This window comes from Daphnia carinata, chromosome 3 (assembly GCF_022539665.2).
Source record: "Daphnia carinata strain CSIRO-1 chromosome 3, CSIRO_AGI_Dcar_HiC_V3, whole genome shotgun sequence".
Lineage (NCBI taxonomy): Eukaryota > Metazoa > Arthropoda > Branchiopoda > Diplostraca > Daphniidae > Daphnia > Daphnia carinata.
In genome coordinates, this window is record NC_081333.1 from 7,908,964 (window position 1) to 7,923,545 (window position 14,582).

At 40.6% G+C, this 14,582-nt stretch overlaps 4 protein-coding genes and 2 long non-coding RNA genes across 9 annotated transcripts; 3 read left to right on the forward strand and 3 right to left on the reverse strand.

The window, feature by feature from the left end:
- The first annotated feature begins 1,160 nt into the window (after window positions 1-1,160).
- LOC130704435 (homeobox protein MOX-1-like) lies at window positions 1,161-2,057 on the forward strand. Of its 2 annotated transcripts, none has more exons than XM_057525858.2 (2): window positions 1,161-1,816; window positions 1,885-2,057. In XM_057525858.2, the coding sequence occupies exons 1-2, from the start codon at window positions 1,306-1,308 to the stop codon at window positions 2,055-2,057; spliced, it is 684 nt and encodes a 227-aa protein (XP_057381841.1). In that variant the 5' UTR covers window positions 1,161-1,305. The 2 variants fall into 2 exon arrangements, with proteins under 2 accessions (XP_057381841.1, XP_057381840.1); XM_057525857.2 differs by having other exon boundaries at window positions 1,166-1,816; window positions 1,882-2,057.
- Window positions 1,854-4,041, reverse strand: LOC130704429 (protein farnesyltransferase/geranylgeranyltransferase type-1 subunit alpha-like). The gene is made up of 7 exons (XM_057525852.2): window positions 3,791-4,041; window positions 3,605-3,728; window positions 3,445-3,540; window positions 3,040-3,375; window positions 2,781-2,961; window positions 2,589-2,719; window positions 1,854-2,238 (listed from the first exon to the last, which is right to left on the reverse strand). Exons 1-6 carry the CDS (start codon window positions 3,957-3,959, stop codon window positions 2,627-2,629), a joined length of 999 nt encoding a protein of 332 aa, XP_057381835.1. The 5' UTR covers window positions 3,960-4,041; the 3' UTR covers window positions 1,854-2,238; window positions 2,589-2,626.
- Window positions 4,042-4,503: 462 nt separating this feature from the next.
- On the forward strand, window positions 4,504-7,526 carry LOC130685467 (uncharacterized protein C2orf42 homolog). The gene is made up of 8 exons (XM_057508767.2): window positions 4,504-4,601; window positions 4,673-4,859; window positions 4,924-4,964; window positions 5,022-5,294; window positions 5,364-5,640; window positions 5,724-6,464; window positions 6,521-6,674; window positions 6,734-7,526. Exons 1-8 carry the CDS (start codon window positions 4,504-4,506, stop codon window positions 7,093-7,095), a joined length of 2,133 nt encoding a protein of 710 aa, XP_057364750.2. The 3' UTR covers window positions 7,096-7,526.
- Window positions 7,527-7,644: 118 nt separating this feature from the next.
- LOC130704428 (paired box protein Pax-6-like) lies at window positions 7,645-8,997 on the reverse strand. The gene is made up of 3 exons (XM_057525851.2): window positions 8,840-8,997; window positions 8,527-8,774; window positions 7,645-8,452 (listed from the first exon to the last, which is right to left on the reverse strand). Exons 1-3 carry the CDS (start codon window positions 8,984-8,986, stop codon window positions 7,783-7,785), a joined length of 1,065 nt encoding a protein of 354 aa, XP_057381834.1. The 5' UTR covers window positions 8,987-8,997; the 3' UTR covers window positions 7,645-7,782.
- Window positions 8,998-10,929: 1,932 nt separating this feature from the next.
- Window positions 10,930-11,810, reverse strand: LOC130704446 (uncharacterized). Its single transcript, XR_009004945.2, has 4 exons — window positions 11,653-11,810; window positions 11,546-11,577; window positions 11,415-11,463; window positions 10,930-11,344 (listed from the first exon to the last, which is right to left on the reverse strand). It is a non-coding gene; the product is annotated as an uncharacterized LOC130704446 (long non-coding RNA).
- A 1,388-nt stretch (window positions 11,811-13,198) lies between these two features.
- On the forward strand, window positions 13,199-14,139 carry LOC130704447 (uncharacterized). 3 transcript variants are annotated; one of them, XR_009420716.1, is made up of 3 exons: window positions 13,312-13,326; window positions 13,396-13,796; window positions 13,872-14,139. It is a non-coding gene; the product is annotated as an uncharacterized LOC130704447 (long non-coding RNA). The 3 variants fall into 3 exon arrangements; XR_009420717.1 differs by having other exon boundaries at window positions 13,456-13,796; XR_009004946.2 differs by having other exon boundaries at window positions 13,199-13,796.
- Window positions 14,140-14,582: the final 443 nt, after the last annotated feature.

Genomic DNA, 14,582 nt, shown 5'->3' on the forward strand with positions numbered 1-14,582 from the left:
CACATAAAGTAAGAAGAAGGAAATGGGGATGTTGCTTTGAACCTGCCAGACTGCTTGGCGCCGAAGCTGAGACAGGGAATCTCTGAAGGTGGGAAATAGTAGGGAGGGGGCCTGTCAACGTAAATTGATACCCGAACCGGAGAAGGCGTTGGCCGCGATGAAAAGACTTTTGCCCTTTTCTCGTCTCACCACCTATGGCGATCTACAGTATTCGACTAAAAGTGCAAAAGAATGTAACAACATTTACAAATAAAGACAAGTTTCGTCTTGTGTTTGAGGATTGCTTAGCTACTGTTACGAAACTTTTAGTATTAAAAAAAAAATAATTTAGAAATTACAACAGAAAACTAAAACTGATAAGGAGGTCTGGTTGTAAGTCAGAAATGTTATCTATCTTTTTGGCAATAACGAAAAAAGTAACAACTGGTTGCGAATAACAAACCATTACTTAAAGCAAGAAGTCTCGTCGAAGACGTAGAACATGAGGATGAACCAAAAGGGAAAAGAAACGCCACATAAACACAACTAGAACCCTGACACCGGTAAACACAACTAGAACCCTGACACCGGTAAAAGGGGGTCCTAGATGCTGGCAGACAGCCTGGCGCCTCTATGGACTGCTTCCTCCACGGCAATGATTGGTGGAGGAACTATTCGGATGCCAGTGTTAAATTCGAAATGCTTAAACATGTTCACCTTAGTTTTGACATCATAACTGTAAAATCAAAGTTTGACTCATACAGTATGCATTTTTCCCTTCCATTTGGACTTGATGATTTATAATCGCAAGTCCAGGTTTCCTCGACTTGCGATGTCAATATGGATCTCTACAACTTCGATAGTGAATGGTCTTGACGGAAATTATATGCAATAGAAAGTGCTGTGCGAAACGCAGAAAGATTGCTATTGTCAAATCATTCCATAAGTGAAATATCGAATTTCAAATTGGATTAAGATTGATGTATCGGGAACGGCATCCTAGACAGCTGAGCAAATAAAAGAAAGGTGCCGCAACAGGATTCGGAGCGAAAGACGACAACTGGAAGATGGAGGGAGAGTAAGGAAAACTACAGCCAATCAGCAAGCACAGACACCACTCAAGTCTCCGCCTTTACTCCTCGTTCCCTTCAGTTTGCCCGAACGGCATCAAGCTGGATTTAGATGAAGATGTCTAGTTGTTTAGGCCATTCGTTCCACAGTCGATATTTGACGGTGGACTCGAGTTGTTGGTAACAGCCCAACTTTTCACCTACGCTAACCATCCCTTTTTTTAAATCTTAAAGCGCTCTACAAGTTGAATTTGAGATGAGTCTTTATTACTCACCTACCCAGCCTCGGCAACCTCACAACAGCTACAATAACATCACAGATCCGGGAACGAGTTTCAGGCTTACCTGCGTCAATGTGAATCATGTTACGTACAATTATCTCATGGACAACGCAACGCCCAATACAACAGACAGTGCCGCATACAATTATGCACACGGGTGCGGAGGATCCTTACCTTGTTATCAAAGTCTAACATCTACGCTACAACAGTCTCACGATGATTCCGTTTGCGGAGTAACAGGAACTAGACCTTTTTCCTTGCCGTCGTCCTGCGAGTCGCCTATGTCACTTCCTGCCTTTTCCCCACCGACTAATCAGTCCTTTATTGGACATCACAATCACTATCAACAACAGCCATGTTCGGGTATTAACTTGTTCCACGACGATGTGCCTCCAATCACGTCAACCATCTCATCTGCTATTGAAGATTTCAACTTGGATGAGGATTTTTCGCTCGATCTAGCGGGAGCTGCCAGCTCAGAAGATGGTAAGATTATCTTATGAATACGATGAAACAGCAAAGGACCCGTAGAAACAGTTTTATTTCGACAGAAGAATCAAGTAACGGGGATCCAACTTCAAATAAACCAAGAAAAGAGCGCACTGCTTTCACAAAACAGCAGATACGCGAGCTGGAGAATGAATTCGCCCATTCCAATTATTTGACGCGACTACGTCGTTACGAAATCGCTGTTGCCCTCGACCTTACAGAACGGCAGGCAAGTTAAAAATTCTAGACTCGGTCAAGCACGAAAAAAATTAAAGCGAAAATGAATATGCGACTTGGACGACTGCTGACATGAATCTTTAAATTTCAGGTCAAGGTGTGGTTCCAAAATCGAAGGATGAAGTGGAAACGGACAAAAGGGGGCAGTCCATCGATCAAGCACAAGAAAGAATCAGCAAAATCTAAACATTGAATATAATAGAGATTACTGACTGCTTTACCAAAACCTACGAAGAATTGTCGTTCTTCTTTCACAAATGAAAAGCCGTATTTGCTCTTATCTGATTTTACACCTATGCAAATTTCTAAAGTTCTTCCGTAAGGCATAAATATTTCCATAAAAAAAAAAAAAATACGATCCTTATTTCCCCATGTCACTTGTGTCCATAACTGTTTTTGATAATTGCTCGTTTTATAGTATTAAAATGTGGCCAAATACATCGGGTCAATCGGTATTACGCATTAACGATTTTGTGACTTCGGGAACCTAACACGGAATTTGTGCACTTGTTTCACACAGAGAAAAACTTACCATTGAAAAGAGGATATATTGGGTTGCCAAACACGTTATCAATCTGTAAACTGTGAATTTAGATAGCGAGACAAGAAAAGCCAATATTGGCGGCGAATGGGATCCACTTTCGTTGCTAATACTTGAAGTATCTGAGGGGAAAAAAGATAGGTTAGATTTTGTAGAACTGGGGAATTTAAAAGGTATTCTAACCTCATCTGCTTTGGGTAAAAGCACTTGGCGTTTTGAACCATCTGACTGCATCAATTCTTCCATTCTGTCAACTAAAAAAGCAAAATAATACGGCGATTCACTTTTGTTATCGTCCAAAAATTGGCAGAGTTCCTCAACAATTGGATGGCCGTTAAGTCCACTTGGATAATGCGCGAGAATACTGCGTCAAAAACACATTTATATGGCATTTTAAATACGAAAATAAGTCATATTAACAGTAAATTTGTCGTTCTCTTACCCTCTTAAGTAGTTCCAGGCGCTTTCGTTGTTACAAACCTTCTTGATACTGTTGACAGAAAATGTCAATTCACGATTGATAATGTCTTCGCTAAAGCCTGATGTCTGTTTCACGACGAAATACCGTTGGTTCCAAGCTGAGTTATTGCGAATATCATCTTCGAGCAGGCGTTCGACAAACTCTAGCTCATGATCAAATAGCTTGAAGGTATCTAACACCCATTGTCTATGTTGCCATGCATGGTAATTCTTGGCATCCTGAGCTAGCACTATCTCTGTAAGCCTAAGTTCACTAGATGAGTCTCCTGACCATTCTACTAGCACTCGGCGATGGTGCCTTTATAAAAAAAAAAAAAATGGTATACTGAACATCCATTCTGACAAATAAAATTTAAAATATACATACCAAACTTGATAATTTTTGGGGTGGTCTTCAATTATTCTTCTTACAAATGTCAGTTCCTTTTGTATATTTTTGTCCAATCCTTTAAGAACAGTTCGTCTGTGATGTAGGGAAAATAAAGGATTATACAACAATATAGACTATCTTTTTAACAACTCTTTACCTGTACTGCCAGACTGTGTAATTGGCTGGATTTAGCTCAAGTGCATCACTAGTTAACTCAAATGCCCTTTCTGAGATCTCATTCTTTAAGACAATTGCTCGGAAATAGTTAAAAATGTCTTTAACTAAAGAAAAAGGGAAATAAATAAAGGTATTGATTTAACCAAAACGATAACAAAATAGTCACATCGTTCGGAATATGCAATAGCGACGACCGGAAAAGGTCCTTCGTTTAATTCGACGGGAACGACATCGTTCCATTCTGGGCGATCACGGTAGTATATCCAAGTAGGCTCCTGGTCAGAACACTCATCAGATGAATCAGACAGCGGTTCTTTTGACTCTTCACCGGCCATCCTTAAATTACTACTTTATCAAAGAAGAACTCTGTTTCGAACAACAACACATTAGCAACCTGCTTTGCAAAACGAACGTGTATTTCGTCTGCTCTTTTCGAACTCCAAGGATTTTCCAGTATTGTCACATCAGAGGCCCAAGCGGTTCTACGAGTTCTACGATACCCGATTCTAAAATCAGTTAGCACCGGTTCCAACTGCGCTTACCCACATTTTTTACTGTGAAACCGACACAATTTTTACCCTAGCTTAGCCACAATATGGCTTTAGAAAAATATAGAGTTGTACCCTAATGTGAAATATGTCATACTTTCCCCTAAGAAGTGCTCAAATGAAGGAGACCTGAGTCCGTTAACGTAGTTATCAAACAAACCATAACAGCACTGATTGGCTTTCTGTCGTTGTGAGATTTTAGTATATTAGTAGCTAATGTGAATTTAGAGTGAAAAATTTAAATCAAGCATATATTAAACTTTTTGATTTACCAATAATTTGTAAAGTTAATAAAGGATAAGTCAATTATTTCTATTATCCCATTTTGGCAATGCTGTTTTTATTTGTTTGTGATTCTGCTTCGGCTGTCATCGCTATTCCGCAGTACAAGAAATTAGTCACTAAATGCAGCTATTTCAATGGACCAGCGTTTGAAAGATTTATAAGTAAAAAATAACTTTCTGATAGGAATGAAACTAATGGGTTTGTTTTTTAACCAGACTTTCCAACCTCGGTCGAAGAACGTTGAGAGGTGTCAAGCCATGTCCGAAATGTGGAACTTACAATGGGACCAGAGGATTTAGTTGTAAAAACAAATCATGTGATGTCGTCTTTAAAGCCGCTGATGACCGTAAAAAGAAAACTACTGAAGCTTGTCGGATAAGCACTGAAAACCAAAACGCACAAGTATATTTTAGAATTTTACTCAACATGTTGGCGTTTTTAACAATGTATGTTTTTGTCAAATCAGGTGTTTTCTGTTCGTTTACGTGACAAAGGACCTGACTATAGGTATGAAATTAAAATATTTTATTTTAGGATGAAGTTGTAAAACCACTTTTTATCCAGAGATTTTGTGCAGCTAACTACAGAATTAGTAGATGCTGGGGATGGGAACTTTACAACTGCTCAAAATGCTGAATGTTATGTTGAGAGTTGTTCCAATAAGAATGACACGTTCAACCTCTTGACAATTACAGCATGCCAGCATATTCAAGCAACTCTGAATTGTCATTCAGAGTCAGAGATTTTACCAATCAAAGCATCACTAATTCATTCTCTTAACATTCCATCAGATCTAAAAGATGAATTGTGGAACATGTCTACTGAAGACAACCAAGGGTAATGCACATTATAGAACTAAATTAGTAGCAATAAAACATTAAAAGTTCTTGAATTGTGGGTTATTAGGTTGCAGATGCCTATTGTCCAGCGGGTTTCAAAAACCATATTTGTAGTAAAATGTGCAGTTTCGAACAAATTTTCGTTGGGTTTTCTTCATTGTTCAGTTATTGAAACTCGTAACAAAACGGGAACATTGGAACGAAAGTTCATCTGTCCATGTCGTAAGTTGAAGGCTCCAAACTCATCAGAAATATCAAATAAGGAGTGTGTCCATTTCTATGCGTGCATTTTGGCATTCATCAGTGACGAGAAGTTCATGAATGAATTCTCTTACCACATTCAGGTACACTTTAAGTTGGTCCATGTTGAACTTTTAATGCCTTTATTTTCTTTTGTTATTAATTAACATTTGTTTCTTTCTTTCAGGCGTCCAACGTGCTTTCTGTTTCATTGGACAGCATTGAGGAAATGACAGAGCGGCAGTTAGTGGTGCACTTTGAAGTAATGCCACAAGTATCGGATGAAACCGATCTTCTTGGCGATGTTAGGGTACTAGATTCTTTAGTTCTAGCCACCGACGACGGTTCTTCGGGTTTTGCTGATGATGTTTCAGCAACGGGAAACGTCAACTTGACGTTGCCGGTTGGTATTAACATGAGCGAGCTGTTAAATGGAACGTTAGAAGTGGTTCCCCAGATGACCTGTCACACTGCCCCCGTTATAAGCGCAGAGGAGGCTGCGCAAATCCAGAGAGGAAAGATCAAAATAGCACCTCTCAAAAGACCACGCAAATTAATTTCAGAAACAAGCAACCATCAACATCAGACCCAACTAACGACCGAAACTATCCCCAAGCGTACACCTTCTTTGGAAGAAGTCACGAGCTCTCTCTTGTTCGAACAATGGCTATCCTCTGTTACGGAACGAATCAACCAGACCATGCATTTTGGAATGCCCGGTAATCCGGATCCGCTAGTCTACCAGATACCCCATTCGTTTTTCGAATGTCTTCGTGAGCGAATTTCTACAAATGGGAGAAAGAAGCGTCTACCCAATAGCACCGTTGTCTTCCAACGTAAGGACCGGCCACCATTTGTCACACTGACCAAATATACTTGGCATCTCAACAATCCTATGCACGTGAAACATATCTTCGACACTTCTCTGGTAACGCGATATCCCATCAGTTGAATTTTCAAAGAAATGACAACGTTTACTTACAGGTTCAACTAGAACTTACACGAAGTTTTGTTGAGAATCAAGATGGAACATTCGATTTATACGTTCCAAAAAACATTGACACGGCCGGATCTGGGGCAGACTGCTCCGGTTTACCGACGCTCAGACCATTGGAACTCCAGACTTACCTAATAATTGGTAACATCTGTCTGTCTTTCAAAGTGAGCTTCGTCTTCATTACTTGTGTAATGTATTAGGACATGGTAACACCAATACAGACGGTGATTGTTCCTGCCCATTTACCATCGAATGGATCCCAGATGTTCTCTTACAATCCAAATTTGGTGAGTTGAGTCTACAGTTTCAATTCGGACACCAGAGACATCCATTGGGATTGCTGTCAGAGCGGAGTGGCAACAAACGGCTGATAAACGGAATGGCCAGCACAACTACTCTGACAAATAGTATCGCCTCACGTCGTAAGAAACTCAAAGTGGTCGCTGTTCCTGACTCGGATGCCAAAGATCTACAAAACTTAAATAACATCGAGCTCGACTTTGATGGAGTCGCTCCTTTAAACGATAGTGAGTTCCAAGAACTCACTAAATCGGTCCCTTGAAATGTATAAGGGAAGACAAAGCACCTTGGTGCGCAGAGTCTCCCCCAACAGGCTGTGCTTCCTTCATTTTATCCATCACTGTTTCCCACCAGCGTACCTATTGCCATCTCTTTATAGAGAACAAGATCTTAAGCAACTCCTAAGATGCTCCCCACGTCACTTCATGTTTGTTCTAGCCATTTGCACTCATCCAGCAACACGAAAGCAAGGGATGACGTTTGATGGGCGAAGGAATACGATTTCGTGCATTCGTACTGTTTTTGAAGGAAAGATGCCTCATTATTATTTCTAAAGGAAAGTCATACGACAGTTCCAATAATTGACTTAACTCTGTTTTGTTCCGGTTGTCCCTTATTTCCCTTATCGCTTTTTTTTTGCGTTGGAGTTATATTCCGACCATAAATGGAAATAGTAAACTGTATATCGCTCGATTCACAATGAAATTCTTTTTTACGGATTGTATGGATTTGAAACCAGGTAAAAGACAAATTAATTGGAAACAAACACACGACAGACGAGACAGAAAATTAAGAGCTTAAAAGGCACTAAACGGTAGCCATTAATTAAAAATGAATCAAATTAAATACATGGAAAAGAGTACACGAGTACTGGTGGCACTGGCTGCGGAATTCTTCATAATATTATGTCTTGCCGCACAAAAAAAAAATCACATCCAAATTCCGTATACTATTTACTGAAATCGTCAGAAGATTCGCCAATGGGACTGGTCTTAATTGGTTGGGGAGGGAAAAAGTCGCGAAAATTCGGTGTTTGGTCCTCGTGAAATCCCGTCGATGTTGGCCCTTTGTTGAAACTCGAGTTAAAGAATGGATCTGCGCTGTAGCTGCTAACAAAGTTGCTTCCTCCTCCAGGATTGTTATTGTTGTAATAGCTCGTGGCGTACGTGGCGCCCGTATTGCTGTTGCCACTACAGGCCGTATTGCAATAGTCGTAAGTGGTGGCCGGAGCTGCCCAGTCTTGACTGTGACTGGCTGTATTGTAAGAAGAGAAAGAAGCAAAGGGAGGCAGAAGCGAGCTAAAGCCACCCGTTCCGCTTGCGTTGTGATGGAGGGTCGAAGACGAGGAACAGGTGGAAGTAGTGCTGACCGCGACTGCGTTGTTGGTCGTCCCGCTGCTGTTGTTGGCGTGATGATGAACGTGGTGTTGTTGCTGCTGGAACTTACGTGGCGGCTCACGCTTTCTCCACTTGGCCCGCCGATTCTGGAACCAAACTTGAACGCGGGACTCACTCAACTGCAAACGTAGAGCCAGTTCTTCCCTAGCAAAGACATCCGGATAAGGTGCTCTTTCAAAGGCTCTCTCCAGTTCTTCCAGTTGGTAAGGAGTAAAAGTTGTCCTACAATTAAGAAAATTGATTTTTTCTTTTAATACAACCACTCGCAATGAAATCTGTTCCATCAAAAGGCGAACCTCGTTTTCTTTTTCTTTGTGGCGGAGTTGTTAGCAGATTCATTAGCACTTTTTTTGCTGTTCTTGTTCTCGTTCTTTTTGCCACTCGTTGTCGAAGTCACCGATGCGGTATTTAAAGTTGTTTGCTGAGCGCACGAGGGCCAACCGGCCGAAGTTGGAGGAGCCGATGTGGAAGCCAGGTCGTGAACATCATCGTGATGGAACTCATGCGGAAAGTTGAGGTCGCCATGCTGGAAGCCCAACATTACCTAGAAGAAGAACGATAGTTTTACGGGTGTCATCGTAAACGTGATGTTGAACGTATTCCAATTACTTGAATCGAATGAAAGTTCCCTCTTGTTTCAGCTTGCGCTTTTGCTACAACTTGCGTCGAATTGAGCGCCATTCTTGCTGATGTGCACGGGAGGAAAAGCGCCAGTGCACAGCCGGAGATGTTGGCAACAAGTGGTCTCCGCTTCATCCATAGTTTTCAGTTTATATAGCAGCAGCTGCCTTTCGATTTTTCGAGGGAGGGGTCAAAAAATGTAATACGCACACACACACACACAAAAAAAAGAAACAATAAATTCATGGAAAAAAAAGAAAGAATGTCGGAGGGGGGCAGATGAGAAGCTGAGTATGTATGGGTCACGTGACTACCGCGCTCATCCGTCGTTTATGGCGACGCAACAAGGCTCAATTGGAACCAATTGAGCGAGTTAACAAGACAAATCGACGGGCCACTTTATATCCAATCATTGACGACTTCCTCTTTAAGACAAGTGATGATGAATCCTCTCGCTGTCAATTCACTCACAACGCAATTGAAATTTAGCGCAATCAGTCTTAACTCGATCAAATCCTCTCGCCATGCTTGCAGTATTGTTTTAAATACTTTGATGGTCATACCGTATCCGCGCGTGTGTAATGTTTTGATTATTGCAGATCGACAGAGTAAATAATAGAGCTTCGGTCCGACTGTGACTCCAATTGATCATCATCATTAAAGGCAATCATTCGCTCAACAGATGCGAACGACTTTAATCAGCGGAACCAAAATAAAATGTGAAGCTGCAAGCCTCATACATTCATCAGCTGCAGTTGTTGATGAAGAGAAAAAAACATATATATAAATAAAAATAATATAAAATTTTTCTTGTGCAATTCGTTGCGGTCACTTTCAATAGACAACACAATGAAATAGGATCAAGGTGGGAGCGATAGCGTACAACTGTCCGCATAAAGGGAAGGGGTGCAATGCGAAACAGAGAAGGGGGCCTCCCGCTGTGGTGGAACTGTCGGGAAAAAAATGGGCGCGTGCTGCCGATCCGACCCTTCTATTGTTTGAAGTTGTCTTTTCGTTTTGTTCTTTCCCACCCACGCCAACGCTCGCAACCCATGTTGTACGGTGAAGGGTCACGTGACCACCACTATCCTCTTGTCTTTTTTTAACCCCACGTTGAACGGCGAGAGCGCAAGAGTGCGCCCCATGATAAACCATCGTCAGAAATTCTATATGTTATCCAAAACTTTGTGGAATAATAGAAGACGAGGAGGGGGCGGTAGAGAAACAAACATTTATAACCGAGGCACCAAAAGATAACCACAGGACCGCGAAGAGAGAACTCGAGTAGACAAAACCTATCGCTTGATCGACAGATCTACTGCCCGATGGTTATCGACGTGATAGACATTTTTTCCTTTTTCCTGCTTTGCTTTTACTGATTGTTTTTTATTTCATTTTTTTTTCTGTTCGTTTTTTTTCACAACGGCCAAAATGTGGGACTGACTTTCCATCCATCGAATCGTGGGAATGGTAAGTTGAACAGCTTTTCATGCTTCCGGATGAGCGTCATCATAACAGTTCAATATTGCATACAAATACCGAATAATGCGTACTTGACTTTTAAGGGATTCTCTAATGGATACTTTGGACATTGTTTAATACTATTACATGAAAGAGAGGACATAAAAGAAATCTTGTTTGGTCACAAAGAATAAAATGTAGCCTAATAGAACTTTAGGTTAGGTTTATCAAGGGAAATGGTTAGGGGTGATTCAATCACAGAAGTCTTGTGACCATTGTCGTGTAAAGAAATTATTGCAAATGGCTAACTTTAATTGTCGCCCCTTCCAGCACTGAGCCAATGGAGGATAGAAATGAGGAAATATGATGACAATATTAAGCCCGAACTGCTACTAGGGTCTCGGCGAAGGTTTTGATATTGACGTGTATATCTATGTCTTTATGAGGGCGTCTTCATCGGCACGGATAGCATCGTGGCCGGCGAAGATGATAAAGATTCATCGGTCTGCCTGTCTGTTTTCGCCAGTCTGTTTGGCTTGCCATGATGGTTATCTGGAGGATCACGTTCGCCAGCAGTGTTTTTGTACCGCGAAACTTCTAATTTATCGAGGTCAGTATTACATGGTCAGACTGGTTGTATTAAATCACAGCGATCAAACAATTTAACAGAAATGTAGTATCAACGGTGACCAAGCGCAGATGTGGCTCTAAACATTGCTAAACATTTGATACCAGACAAGGAGAGGGCAATATAAATGGCGACATTTAAAATTTGGATGAAATAAATGCATTACTCAGCACGGCCAGCAAGCACGGCCGCTATTTAGATATACCTTGCCAAGTTCTAATTCTGGTCTCCTCTCACTTGCGTCGTTGCCAAAGAATCCAAGCAGATCCAAGTGAAGAATGGAGCATAAGGTGTGGGTTTCCAAAATGGAAGGAGCACAATAAAAACTGAGAAAACGATTATGTCGATATCGTAGCTGCCGAAGAAAGAAATGGTAGAGCATCTCTCTTACGTTTACTTCTTTCCTGCTTAGGCAAACAAACATTTCGATAAAGATTAAACATTTTATTCTGATACGTTAACATTCTTAAATACCCTTTCCGTCTTTCTTGTCTCCCTTGCCATCTTTTTTGTCTCCTCCTTTCTAAGAATCAAAACAACAGCGAAAGAAATTCACTCTATATTTGTAAACACAAAAACACGCTCTAAAGGCAATCGATACTTACATCTCCGCCTTTGCCGCCTTTATTGTCACCGCCTGGGGAGAAATCAATAGAGAAATTGCACGAGTTTTAAAAAGATCAATTGTATTATTTAATAGTAATAAACGTACCTTTCTTGGGAGGCATTAGGTAGATTGTGTGCGTCTGAAGGGATGCGAGCTACTAGGTTCCAGTCCAGTCTGGCTACGAATGAGTTTTCTTCGATTTAACTGGAGCCGATTCACAACAAATACTGTAGTCTGGGTAGCGAAGACGACGTGCCCGATATGTTACACGAGCACGCACCGTTGAAAGGAGGAGTCCAATCACATGATCATAGCATCCAGACTTCCCCATTGGTCCAAATATAGCACACATCCAGATTGTTCCGGAGAAAATAGGGTGTGTAAAAGCACATTTTTCTTTAATGTAAAATCAATCGGTTAAAACGAAATTTCAATACCGAATTTTCAAACGTCTGCCTTTCCAACGATTGATTTTCTAGTATCAATATATCAACATATAGGCGTTTCCGGGAAGGCATTGGCAATAACAAGTCGATACAGATATACAGTAGTTTATTAAAATATTTATTAGAGGGATCGATCCTTGCATGCAGGGACGGAGTTATGGGCTGTCCGACTTTACATAGATCTAAAAAGGTCGAAAGCAATACGGCATGTATGTTTCTTGCTCCTCCTGTTTGTAAATAGCTGCACGAGGGACGGCAAACTCCGGTTTCAACTGGATTTCCAAGATATGCTTCCCGCTAGGACTTTTGCTATTCTGAGTTGTAGGCTGCGTATTGATCCGGCAGTCAGTGGACACGTCGTAGCTCAGATCTAGGCGGAATAGACCGTAAAAAACAAAAAAGTGCAAGCTCAAAGCGCATCCGGTTGAATAAAACAAACGATTTTGAGACTAGTTACTATTTTACCAGCAACAAATAATTTTTTTTTTTTTTCTATTTAATAAGAACTTACTGGTTCTCAAAACACTTTTTTTCACCATAGAACGAGCTCACGGGAAAATGTAACTACGTCACATGAGTCCACAAGTAGCTCGTGCAAGCCAGCCGGAAGGTTGTTGCTGTTAGCATAACGTATTGTGAAGAAGCAACGAGCAATCAAACTTCTTTCGAATAAAAGAAAGACAATACAAAACATTTAAAAACAAACAACAATGTATATCATAACACGCTTCAATGTCCACGCAAGGAAACGTGTGGACTCTGCTTCATTGTTATTTCAACAAGTAGTCGCTTTTTTGTTTTCATCTTGATGCAACCGTAAAAAAGGGAAAAAAGAAACGCAAAAACATAATCGATCAATCAATCCTCATCGTATTCCTTACTCGTGAACGTCAGATTATAGATGACTACAGCGTCACCATTAATTACGATTTATTTTCAGTGGTTATAGACCACCTCCGACTTCACTTGCGCAACTGACAACTTTTCTACCGATTGTCACAAAGCGTGAGGTATTGATTTGGGCTTTAAGTATACATTGTATTTTACACCTTCCAGGATTTGGTGGTTTTTGTTTGAGAAAATGGAATTGTTGGAAATCTCTAGAGTGAATGTTGACATTTAATCGAACTTCGGTCAATCGATTTTCAAGTCAGTATTGCGCACTTAGTAGAGGGCGATAGTCACGTAAAAAAAGCAGTAAAACAATTCGTTGTGAAACTTATTTTTGATAGCAAAATCGCATAAAGCTTTGGCTGTTAAGCGCGCATCACAGCCAATCCCCCTGGTCATAAGATACGGAAAAACAAAACAAAAATGAAACGCCCAAAAACTAGTAATAACAAGTTTGCAAACTTTTTGTTGTGCCATTGCTTTGCAACGCAATTTATGGCATCTAATTCAGCCTACCCGATCTATGCTAAGAGTGGGAACTACAACGTATTCAATTTTCTACATGTTATAGCGATCTTCAGGAAGCAATGCAAGTCAATCAAATGAAAATCAAGCAAAAAGCGTTGTAATAGAAGACAAGCTAGTCGGTGTTCACTGTTGAGCGTCCTTGTTATAAAGAATGTTCTAGAACATTCTAAGGAACATTTTGTCACGTGACTAAATATTAACCCGGTGAGAACCGCATCAGCCAATGGTAAGCCCGGGAAAAGTCTACTATATAAGGACCCCTCTCCCTGGGTCTGTCAAACGCGCAGTTCCTAGCACAATCACAAACCTTACTTCGTCTCTCAACAGATATCCATTTGATTAAACATGCCGAAGAAAGGAGACAGCAAACCTAAAGCCGAAGCGGTAAGTCAAGTGCAAATTATCAAGTGTTTTCTATTTAATAACGTTCGATGTTACTTGTCTTTGAAAACCTGTTAGAAAGGGACGGAGGAAAAGAAAGTCGAAAAGAAGGAGGACGCAAAAAAAGATGGCAAGAAGAAATGAGACTGATTACGCTCTTCACGGTGATGCTCGCAGCAAAAACGCAGGCCGCTCTCATTTAATTACATCCTGAAAATTGCCGCAAAGGATGTCGAGAGCATCGTCGTTCTTATTTGACTTTGAAATGAACTTGATTTTATATCGAAAAATTTTTATGTTTAAAATCGATCATTCCAAATACATGACTTAAACCTTTCCGTAAAAATTGGCTTCTGGTGTTTTTCTTTTCTAAATCAACACCCTTTGTGAAAGTAAATTGCTTTGGATATAATCGATGTGTGTAAATAGGTCTTGCTAATCGAACAGCCAAAGTTCGTCCTCCGCCATGCGATTGACCGTGGTGATTATGCCAAGGGTATCGTACTACGTACGGTAAATGCCATTCCTATATCTTAGCTATATATCAAAATTTGACGAGCTACAGTTCCAGTCATTCCTGGTTAACTAACGCCATGAAAACAAATACAATGGTAAAAAATAAACTTTAATTTACACCAAAATACTAAGATCATACGGACACCATAGCTCTGTTAGAATTGTTGAAAATATGGAATGCTTTGACGACTTATAAACATGAGGTGAGGATGCAACTCCAATTGTTCATCATACCCGTAGACCTAAGGGTAAGTTGGCTGTTATGGATTATAA

Excerpts from the sequence above, each read along its gene's own strand:
- LOC130704435 (XM_057525857.2), top strand. The coding sequence starts at position 1,306 with ATGAGTCTTTATTACTCACCTACCCAGCCTCGGCAACCTCACAACAGC. Across the intron at positions 1,817-1,881 it reads AGCTGCCAGCTCAGAAGATG|AAGAATCAAGTAACGGGGAT; the intron begins GTAAGATTATCT and ends TTATTTCGACAG.
- LOC130685467 (XM_057508767.2), top strand. The coding sequence starts at position 4,504 with ATGCTGTTTTTATTTGTTTGTGATTCTGCTTCGGCTGTCATCGCTATT. Across the intron at positions 4,602-4,672 it reads AGCTATTTCAATGGACCAGC|ACTTTCCAACCTCGGTCGAA; the intron begins GTTTGAAAGATT and ends TTTTTTAACCAG. Across the intron at positions 5,295-5,363 it reads TCTACTGAAGACAACCAAGG|GTTGCAGATGCCTATTGTCC; the intron begins GTAATGCACATT and ends GTGGGTTATTAG.
- LOC130704428 (XM_057525851.2), bottom strand. The coding sequence starts at position 8,986 with ATGAAGCGGAGACCACTTGTTGCCAACATCTCCGGCTGTGCACTGGCG. Across the intron at positions 8,775-8,839 it reads GGAACTTTCATTCGATTCAA|GTAATGTTGGGCTTCCAGCA; the intron begins GTAATTGGAATA and ends TTCTTCTTCTAG. Across the intron at positions 8,453-8,526 it reads ACAAAGAAAAAGAAAACGAG|GACAACTTTTACTCCTTACC; the intron begins GTTCGCCTTTTG and ends TCTTAATTGTAG.
- LOC130704429 (XM_057525852.2), bottom strand. The coding sequence starts at position 3,959 with ATGGCCGGTGAAGAGTCAAAAGAACCGCTGTCTGATTCATCTGATGAG. Across the intron at positions 3,541-3,604 it reads TACACAGTCTGGCAGTACAG|ACGAACTGTTCTTAAAGGAT; the intron begins GTAAAGAGTTGT and ends CCTACATCACAG. Across the intron at positions 2,962-3,039 it reads GCCTGGAACTACTTAAGAGG|TATTCTCGCGCATTATCCAA; the intron begins GTAAGAGAACGA and ends TTTTTGACGCAG.